Source organism: Lissotriton vulgaris, chromosome 6 (genome assembly GCF_964263255.1).
Source record: "Lissotriton vulgaris chromosome 6, aLisVul1.2, whole genome shotgun sequence".
In the NCBI taxonomy this organism is placed as follows: Eukaryota; Metazoa; Chordata; class Amphibia; order Caudata; family Salamandridae; genus Lissotriton; species Lissotriton vulgaris.
The window spans coordinates 1,796,817,350-1,796,835,707 of NC_141694.1; the positions used below are offsets into that span (position 1 = coordinate 1,796,817,350).

At 46.0% G+C, this 18,358-nt stretch overlaps 1 protein-coding gene across 2 annotated transcripts in view; it reads right to left on the reverse strand.

Annotated features, from left to right (window-relative positions):
- The window catches only part of LOC147709510 (uncharacterized), a 124,634-nt gene that overhangs the window by 25,282 nt on the left and 80,994 nt on the right, over positions 1 to 18,358 (reverse strand). For both annotated transcript variants that reach the window (XM_086925504.1, XM_086925505.1), the window contains exon 5: positions 14,373 to 14,519. In XM_086925504.1, coding sequence (XP_086781630.1) covers positions 14,373 to 14,519 — 147 coding nt within the window. The remainder of the gene's footprint in view (positions 1 to 14,372; positions 14,520 to 18,358) is intronic.

Consider the following 18,358-nt stretch of genomic DNA (forward strand, 5'->3'; position numbering starts at 1 on the left):
CTGAGTTGGGTAACAATAAACTTCTGTTATTCAGCGCCAGACCACCTACGGGTAATCGTGCGCTTCACAAATACACCTGTTCTGTTATGTTTTTTTGATTGACTCTCTCCATGTTAATAATACAAGAATAGCAAGCAGCACAGCACATAATTAAAAGACAAATGTCATTTCAACTGACCGAAGTTCTGGCTTGAAAAGGGTCAGCTGGAGCCCAACGCTGATAGACTTGACATTTAGGACAAGATTTCTCTCAATACAAGTCTATGGAGTCTGATCACATGACATCCGTTGTTGCTCAAAGGTGAGACGTTTCTGATCAGTAGGTGGCAGAATGTTCTGGAGGAAGCGAAAGACGTCCTTCAGGAGAAGATAGAACTCACGAATACAACACGGAGTTTATCATTTTGTTCAAATCCGGCTTTGAGAGGATAAAACTGAAAACGAGGTCAGGCTTTGCAAAAATATGCATATGAACTAACCTAAATATAATGCCTCCTGGGTCTCCTAGAGCCACGCAACTCAGCTAATGGCTGAAGGAGTACAAGTGCGCCTCATCAGAGTTAGGATTTTAGGGGGTGCCACATCACGGACATCATAGTACACGTTTAGGAGATGCTTAGTTGGGGACCGAGTAGTACCAGGGTACAAGAGGCTCCTTGCATGTGCATTAAACAGCAATCAAAGCTAGGCTGTGTCAACTTGTAGTGATTTTATTCACCAGAAAATGATCCAGTACGTATCAAGGGGTGAATACGGATGCTTCTCAGGATGAAGGAACTACTCTGGGATAGTGGATGGCTGACCCGCTTTTCATTACTTCTAGTGCTTGGTTACTGGGGTACAGAAGGGACTTGTCGTGAGGTGGGGAGAAGGCAGCACGGGAAGGGCCAAGATATCAGAACCAGTGCATAAAGGAGAGATGTTGGCATGTCACTAAGGGATGCAAATACAGCATATTTACAATGGAAGGATAAGAGGAGAAGAAAGAAAAGTAAAGATATGAATGGCAAAAAAGACAAGTTGAAAAATACGAAAAAGTGGAGAAGAAATGAACCATGGAATGAAAGGGGTATATGAAAAGGCATTTTAGATGGAAAAGAAAATGTATGAGAGGAAATAAGAACAATTAGAATGGAAATAAACTAAGAACGAAGAGAAAAAGGCAAGAGGAAGACCCAAGAGCACAGTCCAGCACCCTCCCTACAGTATGTGCCTTCATTACAACTTCACATTACAGGGTAACCTAAGTCAGGTGTGAGTAGTTTGTCCATTGCTGGCATTCTAGTTCTATTCTTTTTATGTGAAGTGCCATCTGCAATGAGAAACAAGCATTTACAATGCAATGGTTTCGCCTTTGGAAAAGTTAGAGCTATTGGCATTGCTCACACACAGAGCCCCACACACAAATACACACACACACACACACACACACACACACACACACACGCACACACACGCACACACACACACACACACACACACACACACACACAGAGCCGGACACACACAGAGCCAGACACACACACACAGAGCCAGACACACACACAGAGCCAGACACACACACACACAGCCAGACACAAACACACACAGCCAGACGCACACACACACAGCCAGACACACACACACAAAACCAGACACACACACACAGAGCCAGACACACACACACAGAGCCGGACACACACACACAGAGCCGGACACACACACACAGAGCCGGACACACACACACAGAGCCGGACACACACACACAGAGCCGGACACACACACACACAGAGCCAGACACATGCACACAGAACCAGACACATACACACAGAGCCAGACGCACACACAGAGCCAGACGCACACACACAGAGCCAGACGCCCACACACAGAGCCAGACGCCCACACACAGCCAGACGCACACACACAGCCAGACGCCCACACACAGCCAGACGCCCACACACAGCCAGACGCCCACACACAGCCATACGCCCACACACAGCCAGACGCCCACACACAGCCAGACGCCCACACACAGCCAGACGCCCACACACAGCCAGACGCCCACACAGAGCCAGACGCCCACACAGAGCCAGACACCCACACACACAGAGCCCCAGAGCATAATTCCAAAAGCCGCACGCAGTGAATTCCGGTGCCACCCACGCCCCCCTAGCACCTTTCTGCAGCTCACGGGACGCCGCCCGCACCCGGCCTGCATCCGCCTCTGCCACCATTAACTGGTGCTAGGCCGCGCTGCACTCACCACCTCCGGCGCTGGGTACACAGGGGCCCGCCTTCACTGCAGCCGCCGCAGTCACCAGCTCCAGACTCCCCCTGCTGGCAGGACCAGTGCACCTCACGTAGGCCTGGGCTCTTTATATGCTATTTATTCACTGCACAACGAGGCGCTTGAGTGGCCTCCAGAAGCAGTTCCTTAGCCCACTCCACACTTAGACCGCACGCCCGCAGGCTCTCGATCCCAGCTCCGACAAGGGGGGGGGGAATGGGGGGGGTTACTGCTCACCTCAGCTTGTATCTTCATGCAATCTTGTACCCCCGATCCAGGCTAGTACTGGCACACCCCATTGTGAGAGCAGCCTGCGCACATGCACGCTCGTGAGCCGGCTGCTTCTGTGCGCCCCGAGGTTGGGAAACATTTAAGAAATGCACCCCGGGCGAATTTCTTCAAAAAGAATGATTAATCTACCAATAGGCGCAGGCTTCACGGGCGCCAGAGAAAAGTGAAAAATAGCCAAATATTTGTGGCAGAGGCCAGCGGAGGACAAACGGGCGAGAGGCCGGACTCCCAAAGAAAAGATCCGTCTGGGGTTGAGTCAACAGGCATTTCAAGTAGATTTGGTAATAGTGTCCAGTTTACTCTCTCCTGTAGCGGCAGTTGTGGTATGAAGGCTACCGTTCCCTGCCTATCTCTGATGGCAGGCGCCCCATGGACTGTGAAGGGTAGGGCATGTCGCCCTCGCCTACCCCCATCCAGGCTGTCCTTTAAAGCCACTGCTCTTGGCGGCAGCTATGTTCAGCTTGACGCAGAGCAAGTTTCTTAAATTTTACGTCATCGGAGAACCAACGTTGTGCTTTCTTGAGGTCTGAGTGGTTCAGAATAAAAATGTGAATAGAAAAGAATAGGACATGTCTAACTCTGATGGGACCTGTCAAGCTGCTATGAGAGAGAACATGCATACCAAAGCTGCACATTTAAGGACAGTGTAGTAACACTACTATACATGAGAGCTTGCAGTCCATCTAAAGAATCCAGTCTCTATTTGTCCTACCTATTACAATCTAGTGATGACATCACTAGTCAGCTGTGATAAGAACATGATGTGTCAGAAAAAATCAAGAGTGCTTGAAGGATTTACTGCTGTTCTGCCAAGTCTACATAATCCTGTTCTCTTAAATGTCAAAACTGCTGACTCCATTCCATTCAAAAAGCTTTATTCGATTTTTTACAATCATAAAAGCATATACAACCAGCAATACATCAGGAATACAGTTTAAAACAGATGGCTGGCATGAATTCATATAAAACCCAATAAAAAAGAGAAGATATCAGATCAATAAAACCACAGGTTAAAAAGTTAAAACATTGGATTTATCGACGTTATATATGTACAATATAAAAATAATTACATCAAATCAAGGACAAAGTGCAATTTGGCGCGCCCTCAAGATCCAAGCCCAGTCTAGGACTCTCTCAGTGGCTTCTATTTGTTACTTAGCCTCTTCCATGGTGGATCCCCATACTCAGCCCCCAAGGAGCTGGAAAACTCAATAAAAAGCACCTCCCTCTCACATTATGACCCACCAGTCACCGCTTCCCCTCTGGTACAAATAATGGCCAGTCAACCAGAAAACCAGTTGCCTCTCTTCTAGATTTAATTTAAATGTTATATGAACCAATACATATACTGTGTGTGCCTATATATACCCCCCCCCATATCAACACAAAAATGCCTCTCGAAACTAAAGCTTCACTAAAATACAACTTTCATTCCTAACCCCCTGACAAAGTTTGGAAGACCAAGCCTTGATTAGTGTAGCTCTCTTAAAAAAAGCAGATCAGTCTCGAATCAGAGAGTGTAATAATGTTTTCAAGCAACACTGGCAAGCTGCACATTGAGGGTCACCTATATCTGAGTGTTAACACTTAGAGCTGAGTGCGACTGGTTGATGCTCTGCAGCAGGACTCCAGCACTAAAGCTCTGCTGCTTAAACATTCCTAAATAACTACCTATGTTCATAATACGCTCGGTTTTTGTCCCCCCATTAAAGCAGTTCACTCGATTAAAAAATGAACATGGTGAGATTCATCTAAAATAATAGATGAATGAATTAGATCCACATAGAAATTGTGTAAACCTAACACTGTGATATAAGGTCAGTTTGACCGCCATCTTCAATGAGTAGCCATTGTGTTTTGCGGTATATACCTTTAGGAAATTGTGTAAACCTAACACTGTGATATAAGGTCAGTTTGACCGCCATCTTCAATGAGTAGCCATTGTGTTTTGCGGTATATACCTTTAGGAAATTGTGTAAACCTAACACTGTGATATAAGGTCAGTTTGACCGCCATCTTCAACACTAGTACAGCATGGTTTAGCCACTCTGCCACATTTGTATACTTCTCTCATCTGCACTGTTGTTGCAAGCCATCTTTCACTTTCATTGCAATACTTGTAAGGCACTTCTCTTTCACAACACTGCACCTGGGGGAAGCCGCTCCCGCACAATTAAGTCCTCGTAACCCAATGTATTGTACTGCTGTACCCGTGGAGCCCTTCTTCCTGAAAATGCCACACTTGCAGAGTAATTCTCTTTCACAATGCACTCATTTTGGGGTACCCCTCTTTCACAACACTGTAAGTGTAGCGGGCCTACAGACATTGGCTTGCCTCTCTGGCAATATGGCGGAAGCATATCCCAAATAGCCAGGATCGTGCAGTTTCTTGGTCCAAGATGGCCTCTCTTCTGGACTAAGGTGGGGTAGTCTCTTAATAATAAGTGCATTCAACTATGGGAACTGAAGATGCTGATTTGCGTGGTAACTCATAATAACCGGCGTGCAGCTTAGACTGGGTGAGCTCATTGAGGAGTCATAAAATGTGCTACTAAGTTACCCCAACATTCCTTCGGTAATTAGTCTTTCTCACTCCTCCAACGGCACCTTCAAAAATCCTATCCATTTTCTATTATTACTAGGCTAATGTGCTTTAAAATTTACCACTTGACATAGATTTCCCTAGAACCGGACTACCTGGGAAAATCAGGCAGAACGTGCAAGGTGCCTTGTAATCGCAGTGAAAGTACCTGGTACCACCATTAATACACAGTGGTGGTCAGGCACCTGTGAATCAGACTGCAAGGCACACTCCCCACTGCACAGTTTGGTAACAGTCATTGCCATTGTACTTGTCAAGCATCCCCCCAATGCCTTTGCTTTACTTGGTATCTTTATTAACACCATGGTACAAGTGCATAACCTTTTTTTCACACAGTGTTCGTTGTACGACACCACTTTGTGCTACTTAATTATTACCTTAACTTCATTGGATAATGATCATGCCTCTGAACCTTCTCCCACTGCTCCTTTCACAGTTCAGTCTATTCTTTGAGACCACATTTCCTATAATGTCCAGAGCTCATGTTTTCTTAGTGGATTATGAGTATCTGATGCAGCCCTTATATATTATCTGCGATCTAGACTATACAGTACGGGTGATCGTTACTTTGAAAATTCCATTATTCAGCCCCCTCAATGGGCTATATTTTGGAGCTGTGGTCTAGAAGGAAAGAAAAGCTTTAAAATTTGCAGAAGACTTCACACGAGAGCATCTACTAGCATGGCAGTAGTGCGGTTTGCAATAGTGCATGCAAGGAAAATGCCTCCCACTGGATTGTATTATAGCACTTGTATAGCTCTTACTATGCGAGTTGCCGAAGAGCTACTCCATATGGATAGCACACTTCATACGCCGTGTGGAATATAGATTGAAGTTTCCTGCCTTTGCTGTGCGCCTACGTGAGAAGTGTTCCCTGAGGTGCGGTTATCATGTAATAGGACGAAGCACTTGGTGGTGTGATGGGTGAGGAAGCGGTAGTTGCACTCTGCTCTTTCACAAGCAGCAGCACATCTGCCCACAAAGCAGTTCCAGTCCATAGTACTACTGAGGCTGTGTACGACCGAAAACACATTTTTGTTGTTGCTTTTAGCCATTGTTTTTTTAACTATTAGGGCCCTACAAAATCTACGACAAAACAAGCATTGACTAAGCTAAAAGACTGGCAGACTATTTTACACTGGGTCATTATAACAAACTGCATAATTGGCGCGCAGTGGACTCCTAACTCACCTAGCCTTGCAAAGGACAGCGGGGGGCGGGAACGGCGCACAGGACAAAATGCGTAAACTTACAAAGTGAAAACACATTTATAAACAAATGCTCCTTACCTCTTACCTAATCGCCTCGTGGGAACTCGAATCTTGCAGCCAACTCTAACAACAGACACTTGTAAAAAGACGAAAACAGGCCGACTCGAAAAAAAAAAAACACCCACCCACCGCCGCGATGACGATCAGAAGTGAGCGGAAAGGGAAAAAATTGCGGGAACGCCCCCGAATCTGGTCGGGTCTTGACGGACAGATCCGGCTCCCAATGGCTAGCCTCCATTTATCGAGCTAGCCAATAGGGGGACATGTACCTGAAGCACATATAGTAAACAATAGATTTCACCTGCGCCGAAAAGCACAAGTGCGCAGCCTTCGGCCTGGCTAAACCTAAAAACGAAATGTGCCACAATACAAAGCAAAAAACAAAAGTGGGAATCTTCCAGATGATCAATATGGAGCAATCAAAGAGTTCACTCGTACTGCATCCCAGGGACGCCAATACTGCTGGCGTGTACCTCAAAAGATTTCTGAAAAAGATTTGAAAGTGCAGCATGCCAATGCATTATGTACAGAAACCTGTACAATTATACCTAGCTTACAGTTTGAGATTAAAACAGAGAAATCTACTTTCACCGTCACATGCCTCATATATATGGCACTCTGTAAATTTAGCTTTTCTTAGTCTGCCATTAACTCACTATTGTACTGATTTTCAGGTGCTGAATGTCAAACAATTATGAGTTCCTTTTCCTGACACAGGTTTAGGTTGATAAAGTAACACCACCACAGGTGGTGAACTCATTTCACCTACCGTAGATTGCTCAATGATCAGTGGATTCTCTGCAGCATAGTAGTTGTACTGCAATTTTAGGAAATGCTGCATTAGTGAACAATACAAATCGTTCCCTAGTGCCACATTTATATAGCAGACTCTTAGGATGTGTCCCATCTCAGAGTCATTGTCATGGCAGAGCACCTTTGACACATGCGACAGTAGTAGACAAAAGGGCCTTCAACCAAGATTTTTAGTCAACCAGGATTTATAGAGCGCAGCAAATCACCCGCAAGTGTCTTAAGGCGCTGGAGCTGGTAGCTGCTTCACGGAGAAAGCAGTAAACAACTTGGCAAAAGCAAGAGAAAGCACTCAGAAAAACCAGGATGAAAAAGAGCGGTGCAGCAGCACACAAGACCTGGGCCTGCTCAATGGATTCACACTGCAGCCTCCATTATGTAGGTCCTGGGAGGAAGGAAGGATGCTCGGAGGCGGTGGGTAGCTAGGCAGAAGGCGAGACAACAGGTGGCAGGCAGGAGCGAAAAGTAAGTAAAACAAGCATTTAGAATGCAACGGTCTCGCTTTTGAAAAAGTTAGAGCTATTGGCATTGCAAACGACAACATTTTTATTTATGTGTTGGTTTTGAAAACAGATAAATAAATGGCACTGTCATTTACAATGCCAATAGCTTAATCTCTCGCAAATGCCACACACAAAAACATAGACCCACACAGAGTCCCACACACATACATACCTACAGAGCCACACACACAGAGCCACATACACAGACACACACACAGCCCCCTACCAGCCCACCGTCGGGACGCACCCTCCAGGGCCAGTATGGACGGGAAATCCTTGCAGTTGGAGATGCCGGTGGAGTCGGTGATGCAGGTCTTCCACAAGTTGGACCAGAAGGTGGCCGTGGTGATGACCGTGCCGTCGATGCTCGACACCTTCCAGTAGTCGGTGGGCAGCGTGGAGCAGACCAGCACCCAGCCCGACAGGGCCAGCAGGAAGGCCACGATCTCCCCCGGCGCACTGGCCATGGTCACCGGCGACGGTCACAGGTGTCAGAGCTGAGGGCACGGGTGAGGGCACAGGGGTAAGAGCTGAGGGCAGAGGGGTGAGAGCTGAGGGCACAGAGGTGAGAGCTGAGGGCACAGGGGTGAGAGCTGAGGGCACAGGTAAGAGCTGAGGGCACAGGAGTCAGAAGCAAGGGCCTAGGAAGAGCTGAGGGCACAGGGCAGGGTAAGAGCTGAGGGCAGAGGGGTAAGAGCTGAGGGCACAGGTAAGAGCTGAGGGCAGAGGGGTAAGAGCTGAGGACAGAAGGGTAAGAGCTGTGGGCACGGGTAAGAGCTGAGGGCAAAGGTGTAAGAGCTGAGGGCAAAGGTGTAAGAGCTGAGGGCAAAGGGGTAAGAGCTGAGGGCACAGGTAAGAGCTGAGGGCACAGGTAAGAGCTGAGGGCACAGGAGTAAGAGTTGCGGGCACAGGGGTAAGAGCTGAGGGCACAGGAGTCAGTGAGGGCAAAGGTAAGGGCAGAGGGCAGCGTAGTGAGGGCTGGAGGCCTGGGTTGAGATGAGAGGGCACAGGTGCCAGAAGTGAGGGCCTAGGAAGAGCTGAGGGCAGAGGTGTAAGAGCTGAAGGCAGAGGGGTAAGAGCTGACCGTACAGGGGTAAGAAGTGAGTGAGGGCACGGCGTGAGATCAGATGGCAGAGGATTCAGAGCTGAGGGCACCTGCGAGGGCAGAGAGCAACGCGGCTTGCAATTTTAAGGAATGCCTGGAACGTTGGAGTCCCGCTCGGGGGACTCTGAATCAGAAACTGCCCAAGAGGCTCTCACAGGCTTTAAAACAATAATGTCACAGGATGCTGTGGCGGAACGATGGAGCGACCCTCTGCCCCCTGGAGCCGCTCTAGAACCACTGCTGAGCTCCCCAGATGCCCACACTCACCGGGCTGCTTTGGCAGGGGCTCCTCGTCATTCCCGCGAAGCTCCTTGAGGCGGCGTCTCCCTTCACTGGCTGCGGGGCTTTCCCTTTACTCTGGGAGCCTCGCGGCTCTCGCGGCTGGACTTCTATCTTTCCTCTCACTCCCCGGGGCTCTCCCACGCTCTTGGGAGCCCTGGGGGAGTCTATATGTTAGACCTATTTGTTTTGCCAATGTTTGTTTAAAAAGGGTATAGGTCTGACTGTAGGAATTATTGAGTGTGATCACTGTGCCAAACTGTTTCTAAGGATCACCCTCTTCCACATTCTGCACCAATATGGTTGACATATTGTATATATGGAGAAACTTGGTTAGGCAACTGGAGGGTAAAAGTGCCTAGGGCTCTGGGACACCAATGGTAATAAACAAGAGCACTCTTGCCTTCCAGGTACTGCACCCAGTAACAGCCGACTACCTCAGGGAAAGAGTTCAAAGTTATCCTTCCCAAGGCGAGTAAATACACAAAGCTCTGAGGCATCCAGGCAGCCCGTGGCACTATTTACAACTGCTTAAAAATACACGAGTGCTTCCTATATACATAATTTACTCACAGTGTGTATTCTTTATTGTTTAGAAATGTAAAAATATATTCCAAACATGATGCGTTTCCAAACCTTATCAATCACAGAAAGTGGACTAGTGGTGATCAGTCTCAGCAGCCTGTGTGCGGCTGAGAGAGAGGCACAAGATCTGTGTGCATAAGTCTACAATACTGTCAGCCATTTAATGAATTACTTGGAGAAACACGCAGTTAGCCAGTATGGCTATCTCTGTTACGGATGCAGCAAAAATAATCATTCGCAATTTTTTTAAAGGGATGCCCATTTCAGACGCCCTAGAGACACTAATGAACGAGGTCATCGTGAATTTTATGCTGCAACATTTTTTTTTTCTACCTCAGAAAAATCATTGTTTCTGCCTTTCAAAAGTAGTCTTTTCCTGAATGGACGTGGGCTGTAGGTGCACTCCGGGTACATCAACTGCCTGATGAAAGCACTGTAATAGAAATGCTGTTCTAAAATCATGTTTCCAAATTTGCCTTTGGTTCCCCCTTTTCTGTAACCAGATAAAACGAACCTGCTGGCCCACATGAGGGCTTTTACAAACCCAGTGCCAGATACAGACAGACGGGGGTGGCCTGTTTGTGCAGCTCCCCCGCGCTCCTCTCCCCTCCTCCGAAGCATGACTCACCCCTGGAGTGCTTTCAGAGCTACGGCGCTGGCCGAAATCTGATGCACTTCTTCTGCCTTTCCCAGGCCTGCGAAGGCAGAAATGTTCGGCTTCCACAGCCCGACAAAAACACATTTGTCTTTTCGCCTCCGAAGGCCTGGGCAAATTGCAGAGATTCACAAAAAAAGAACATGGCGGATCTGTCTGCAGTCGATTTTTCCTATCAGTATATGTATGCATATATAACAATTAATACACATAACTTCCCCCTTTGGTGATTGTTTAAAATTATATAAATGTAAACACATAAAAGGGATACATCGATAACAAAACAAATCCATTAATTTCAGAAGGGACGGTCTGTTTAAACCTGAACTATAAAATGTCCCCGCGCCTCCTGTTTGGTACTGATTCTACACAGTTTAAGCACTCTTCCACATGGTATAGTTAAAATCTGTTTCCTATGGAAGCATTATAAAACCAGGTGTCCCTCTCGGCCGAGCTCTGCTTGCCGGGCAGCGAGCAGCACTCCTTGGAGACATGGTGGAAATGACCAAAACATGGCGGAGGAAAGAAAAAAAAAACATCCGCCCACCGCCGCATGACGTTCACAGAGGGGCGGAGAGCGAAAAAAATCACCAGAACGCCCACGAATCTGCTCGGGCAATGACTGACTCATCTCTGTTCCAATGGCTAGCCTCCATTTATGGAGCTAGCCAATGGAACAGAGAGGCGGGACAAAGCCCCATACTGATTCTCAAAAGATTTCGCCTGCGCGAACACTGCTGCGCAGTGCTACGCCAGGCAAAACCTAAAAAGCACTCCGAAAAATGGGTGGAAAGAAGGAAAAAGCAGTATAAAATGAGGGAAAAGCAAGAGAATACACTCAGAAGAACAGGGAGTAAAAAGATCGGTACAGCAACACCGGAGAGCTGGAACTGGGGCTTAAACAATTCTTCTTTCAACAGTAGTACAGTGGGAACTGTGATGTCCAAAGGGTGGCAATAAAATGTGGCTCAATTCTCTACTTCATGTCTTTGCTCAGTACATTATTCTCTTTCCAGGTCAGCAGAACATGCAAAAGACCTAGCAAGCCCATATCAGTTTCCTGGTTTCCATGTTTCGAAATAGATTATAATAAATACTTTGGGTTATATTAATATTGGTTATTTATAGTACACAGGGATTCATTAAAGTCTATCTTATCCATTGTTGCTGCAATGTTGTTTGGTTCTTTTTTTATTTGAAGAACAGGGATTTTTAAGTCTAGATTAAGGATATCTTAATGCATCTCGTAAACCTTATGCAATAAAAAAAAAATAGAAGAAAAAACACACTAAGATTCATACTAGGAGCAGCTTTGGGTAAGCGATTTTCTTCCGCTGATCTGATGATCTGTCATTCACATGTGAATTTTGCCCACCACAGTATACAGCATTGGGCAGTAGATCAGCCCAGTTCAGCAGCACTCTCTCTTGAAAGTGAAAACCAGCGTTGTCCCCGATTACCTTAAAAGTAGTGCATTTAAATTCCAAGGCTGGTAGGCCAATGATTTACTTTGCCAGTATTTTTTTCTTTCCACGCGTATCTATTTCCTTTCTAATCATCCATGTGTTTGTAAACTACGCCTTCAGGTTATAGTAATTCATAGTCAATAGAATCTTTTCTTTGCAACAATTATTTTTGTATGTATTATGCAGGAACACTAAAAAGGGGTTCTAACCCGGTTCAATGTGCATGTGCCTGCTATGAAGCATCTACATTGTTCTATTATAACCGTAAGTGATTTTTTTCTTATTGAATTTAAAAAGGTTTATGCAAGCATATTATTACTTGAGATGGGTACTTACCTCATTCAACCTATTAACACAATTTCTGACACCCATGAACTATACTTTCCTTTAAGTGTACATCCTGCTTCATCTTTAGTGGTCTGTATGTCCTTCACATCAATTCCGAAAAATAGATACAAATAAGAGCCTTTGATCCTGTAGAGCGCTCCACTGTTTTTTGGTAGAAAATATGTGCTACACAAATAGCACAAACAGACATTATGAGATAAAAAGTTACAGACAAGTGTTAATAAGGAGCTCATAATGTATACCAGCATATTTCACTGTATATTTAGAATTTTCAGCATACCAAATGTTTTAAAGCTGGACGAGATTACTAGTTCAAGTGTGTATTTTGAACAGGGGAACATTGAACAAGTGACTTACTTTTGGTAATAATATATCTGTAAGAGACATATATTAGTTATGGATTCCTTACCTTAGAATTACCCCCAGGCATCAGATTGGATCCGGTGAATTTTTCTTCAGCAGTACCCCTGCACGTCGGTGGATGGCATCGGTCGGCTCCTCGTTCGTCGTTGGCATCGTGAGAGCCGGAATGACTGCGGTATCTACTTAGATGCCACCCCTGCACACTGAGGTCAGTTCTCTCTTTTTTCGTGCCATCCAGCGCTGATCCGGAGAGAGCAGTCCCCTTACTCTTTTTTGACTAGAGTTGTTTCGACTTTTTGGTGACTGCTTTTTTGGAGTCGTTCGACTCCTGGTGCAAGGGATGTCACATTGACGTACTGGCTTCAAACCTTGTGAGTCCTGTCACAAGTTGTGGTCGGTCACGGACCCACATCTTGTGCCTCTGGTGTTTGGGGCGCAACCATGACATGAAGTCGTGCTCAGACTGCCGGGCCATGACCCGAAGTCTTTGTGGGAACAGTCCTGAAAGCTTCTCGAAGTCCAGCAGTCAGCTCTGAGCAGCAGGACTGGTTGCGAAGTCACCACCACCATCACTCCTCTTCGAAGTCTTCGTCAAGGTCTGGGGATGTATCCAGACCACTAGCCTCACCCAGTGTCTCTCTCCAGTCCGGCTCTTCCAGCCGGTCTGCCAGAGGGTCAATAGACTCATGGCGATAAGGAGTGCCAAGATAGAACAGAGGTGCAAATGTACCGGTCGGCACAGGTCTGGCTCTGTGTCCATGTCAAGGTGGAGGGCGGGGTCGGCGCCTGCTGGGGACACAACAGGCGTCAGAAGGAGCAGATGTGTTGCCAATGGATTTAATGCCTGAGGAGGTGTCGTAAGGTCGACCAACGCCGATCCGGATCCAGGCCTGGAATGCTGGGGGCCCTGCGGCACCGGACCCAAAGTTACTGGCATCGAAGGCCTAGATCCCCCAGCCGAGTCCTTGGGGCCCAAAGGCGTGCCGGCGGAGTCGGGCTGCCCAAAGATGGAGTGGAGGGCTTTGTAAAAGCTACAAAGTTGGGCAGGGGTCACCCCGGCTCCCGGGAAAGAAGGGAGGCTCGGAGGGGACAAGTACCTTCCGCAACCTGTGCCGTGATGGCCGAGGGATAGAGAGAAGGCGAAGAGCTACAGTGCTTCTTTGCCTTCTTCTTGTGCCTAGACTTACCCGAAGACCTCAGAGAGGAGTGTTGATGGTGACTCCGCGACTGGTTCCACGATCTCCCTCTTGACAAGAAACTCAAGTCAAAAAAGACTAATGGTACTGCCCTCTCCGGAACTGTGCTGGATAGCTCAGAAAAGACAGAACTGACGTCAGCGTGCAGGGCTGGCATCTAAGTAGATACCGCAACATCATTCCAGATGCTCACGACACCAACAACGAACGCAGAGTCGACCGGCGCCCCTATCGATGTGCAGGGGTACTGCTGAAGATACATTTCCTGGATCCAGTCTGGGGGTAATTCTAAGGTAAGGAATCCATAATTAATAGTCTCTTGCAGAGATTATTATTGGCTTCTTATTTTTTAAAAAGGTGAAACACCATAAAGGTGCTTTTAAAGTTCTTGTTGTTATAGAAGTCTGACCAGAAGTATTTTTTTCTCTTCCACTTTTCCTAACCACTAAAAAGCTAACAGTCTTACTGTTGTATTATACTAACACAGTTCTGCATACCACATGTGGAGCTAGATCCACACAATATACCTTGGAAACCACTTACATAATAAATATTTCTCCCCAACAATCAAAAACACAGTCTTTTGTCCCAAACTCCACCCCAGGCTACATCACATTTAGCACCGCCAATACCTTGATCGAATCATCCCAGCCGCCTGTCAGAAAGATGTGATATTCAGCAGGGTGGAACTTTAGGGCAAATATTCGACGAGAATGCCCACTTGTCAGTGTGAGGTCATCACTACTCATAGTATCCGGGGCTAGCAACACATTGAGCACCTAACAAGATGACAAGTAGAGAAATAAGTACAGAAAAAAACATAAGACTATCCAAAGCGTTGCACACAACTGCCATCATAATAAAATCTGCCACTGTTCATCTTCAAGTTTACCACGGTCACTCTTCCAAGCTGTGCACCCCCATTCAGTTGAGTTCATGAAGCTTTATTCGGTACATGATAAAAATGACCACAAAAGCATAGCACGCAGGCAACAGAATTAAAAATACAAACATGATTAAAAACTCATACCTTTCCTAAAAGCCATCGATTTACATATAAAACTGGCAGTATAAAAACATACGTCGGGGTGGTCCAAGTTATATAACAAACACATAGCATCCTCCACATTTAAAACTCCATACTTAAGAAATAATGGTTTTAAAAAGGAGATCCTAACATTCTGAAATAGGGGACAAAAAAGCATAGAGTGCATTGTGCTTTGTTTGGAATGTCCATCACATGGGCATGGGCCCACAGGGTTTTTTTTAGGATGAGGGAAGGCCACTAATACATGAGCAATGCCAACTCTTAATCTGGTTAGTACAAACCTGTGCGTTGGCCTAGTTACAACATTCAGATAACATTGAAATCCCTCAACAGAAATATATTTATTGTAAATTTTAACAGTAGAGAGGGAATTAGTTATTACTGAACGTTTTTGGGCTTTATGTAACAAAGATATTTTTAAATTCCTGTTTCACAAGGCCTCTAGGGGGACAGTTTTCTGACAAATTAATATCAAAGATACTTTTATAACAATCTACAACATATTTGAGCCACGGTATCAGCATACAGTTGTCTAATGTAAGGCAATCCCTGATAATAAGTTGATTGAACTCGGTCCCTTCCTTAAGCCAAAGTGCACGATAAAGCAATAAGGGCCTAAGTGAGGCGAGCTCAGTCAGGTGAAAAACCCCTGCCTCTCTGTGAATCAGCTCTGTTGGAGCGGACTTAGGGAGGCACAATAGTTTCTTCAGAAAATTATTTTCTTCGACCTGTAGACAGTCGGTTTTGCAGTAACCCCAAAGCCCCGCCCCGTAAAGGGCGATGGATACACTGCGTGCTTTGTAGATTTCCAGCATGTCCTTGATACGTCTGTCCCCCAGCTTAGATGCAAATTTAAAAATACCATAAGAGCTTTTGCTCATCTTAGTTCGAACATTCATTAATTCATGCCCCCACCTACCATCACTGGTAAAAGTTACCCCCAGATAACAAAAACTATTCACATTCTGCACTTTAACCCCTTCGATAAAGAAGGAGTGATTTCTGCCCACCTTATTTCCACATATCATCGTGTGAGTTTTATTCTTGTTGATCAACAGTCTCCTGCTCCCGATAAATTCAGTGAATTTGTCCATTAAACGTTGCAGACCGACGGGTGTCCGTGACAGGAGCACCGCGTCGTCTGCGTATAGCAGAACTGGTACACTATCCCCTGCAACCTGTGGGGCATCGGCCTTAATAATTTTCAGGGCGGCTTCGACCCCATTGATAAAAAGGGTAAATAAAAGGGGAGCAAGGACACAACCCTGCCTAATTCCCCGTTTCACATTAAAATTTCTAGTACATTCCCCACTAGCACCATATCGTACACATGTTTTTAGCTTGCTATAGAGTCTGTCGAGAAAAAAGATAATTTCTTTCGGGGCACCCATGTCAAGCAAAACTGACCAAAGAAGTGAGTGATTAACTAAATCAAAAGCACTGCTAAGGTCAGCAAAGCAGAGATAGATGTTACCGGATTTGGCTCTGGTGTACTTGCCTATCAACAGCTCTAGATTCAGGCATTGGTCAAGGGTCCCTCTTCCCTTCCTGAATCCGTATTGGGAGTTTGCAAGAACTCCATTCTCATCAGCCCACTCCTCAAGTCTGAAAAGCAGAACTCTGCTCATGATTTTAACAGACGAGTCGAGCAGGCTGATGTGCCGGTAATTACTTGCCACGGCTTTATCCCCTTTTTTATAGATAGGGACTATGATGGAGTCACCCCATGTTGGTGGAATCATGGTGGTTACGGCAGCGTTGAGTACCAAAGTAAGTATTGGTCCCCAAAGCTGCGGCTGGGCCCTGTAGACATCTATCGGGACACCATCTGGCCCCTGGGCCTTACCGCCCTTACTATTTTTGATTCCATTCTCCACCTCTCCCAATGAAATATCTAAAGGCACTACAGGCCACATCCTATTTTCGTTGGGCGTCATATTATTATCTGCGAAGATTGTGGAGAAGTGATTCACCCAGTCTTCGCTTCCAACATTAGATGAAAGATGTGGGGTTTTATCGTCTTGGAGGAAAGGGGAGTTAACAGTGGACCAAAACAGGCGACTACCCCCATTCATCTAGAATTCCTCGCTCACAAGCACCTCCTATATTTAGCACGGGCCCATGTACATCCTGCCACCCCCAGGGCCTTCTCTTTCTGTACACCAACTATCATTACCACTAAAGAAGAATATACTCCCTAGGTTTGTCGTCGTGTGTTTTTTTTTTTTTTTTAAATACTGCATTGGCACACTGGTCCTATAGAGATTTTTGACAGAACATAGTTTTAATAATAGTTAAAAAATCCAGAATGTCTGTCCTTTAGTAGTAGTGTGGGCTCTTCCATCCCACCCCCTTCCAACACACACTGCTCACCAGGTGGAGAACAGACACCTACTCCAATTATCCCTTTTTCTCATACCAGTACTTACTATATGAGGTGTTTAGTCGCTACTCAGGCACCACGTGACCTAGATGAAGCTATAAAAAAGGATAACCAAAGATACCCTCGGTCACTCTTCTATGCCCCTCATAGCAATATGGCAATAAAGAGGGCCGGAGCCCACCACTCTTCCCATATATCTCCAAACGATACAAGGGAATCTAGGTTGTGAAATGGGACCGAGCGGGAGGGTTGTAAGTACTACTTTGAGAAAAAAAGGGGCAGGGGCGGCTCACCCGCTGAGGAGCATCTCCCCACTTCCTTCAACACTGCAAAAAAAGGAAAAAATAAAACTATAATAACTAAATGTTATTATCATTTAAAGTTTCCGTGCTGGGGCAGCTTTGTGGGTGGGGCTGCACTGCTCACAGAGCAGGGGAGGAGTGGTTTGTCCACCCTAAGTGAGCATGAATGTTGGCCGGCCCTCTTGGGCCAGCTAAACAGTCATGCGTACTTTGCATGTTCTCCATCCAGGCTGCATTACATCCTGGGTGGAGAACATACCCCAGGCTCCCATTCCCTGGCTGAGCGCTGAACCATGGCGCTCAGTCCAAACACAATGCTGCATTGCAGCGTTGTGATTGGTCAGGGGAGCATGGGTGGGTACTTCCTGTTCCTGCTAAGCAGAAAGAAGGAAGAGGACGTAGAGGACCAAGGAGAGGCGGTGGCTGGCTAGCCAGATGACAAGTAAGTGTTTTTTCTTATTTTTACCCCCCACCCCGCCCCACTAATGCTATTTGGGAGCAGCCGCCACTGAAAAGAGATATTCAGAGTAATGAAGGGTATCAGTAAGTAATGTAATCATTATGTCCTCAACCCTATTTTTCTTGCACCACTATTTACTATATGAGCATATACCAGAGCTATGGGGCACAACCTGATTCCCTGATATATAATGACAAACTCACAAACAATGCAAATAAATATTTTAATGCTCAAAAATTAGGAGATACATATATTTAGGGTATAGCGGCGACTAATACTCTGAAATCAAAGATCATGGATACAGCATTTCCTACATCCAATCTGTAATGAGACACAAAGGTAGATGGTGTGGCCCAAATAGAAGATTTACATACATCCACAGCCTCAAAGCCCTCAGCCCAGTAGGCAGTCATTCCCTAGGTAGA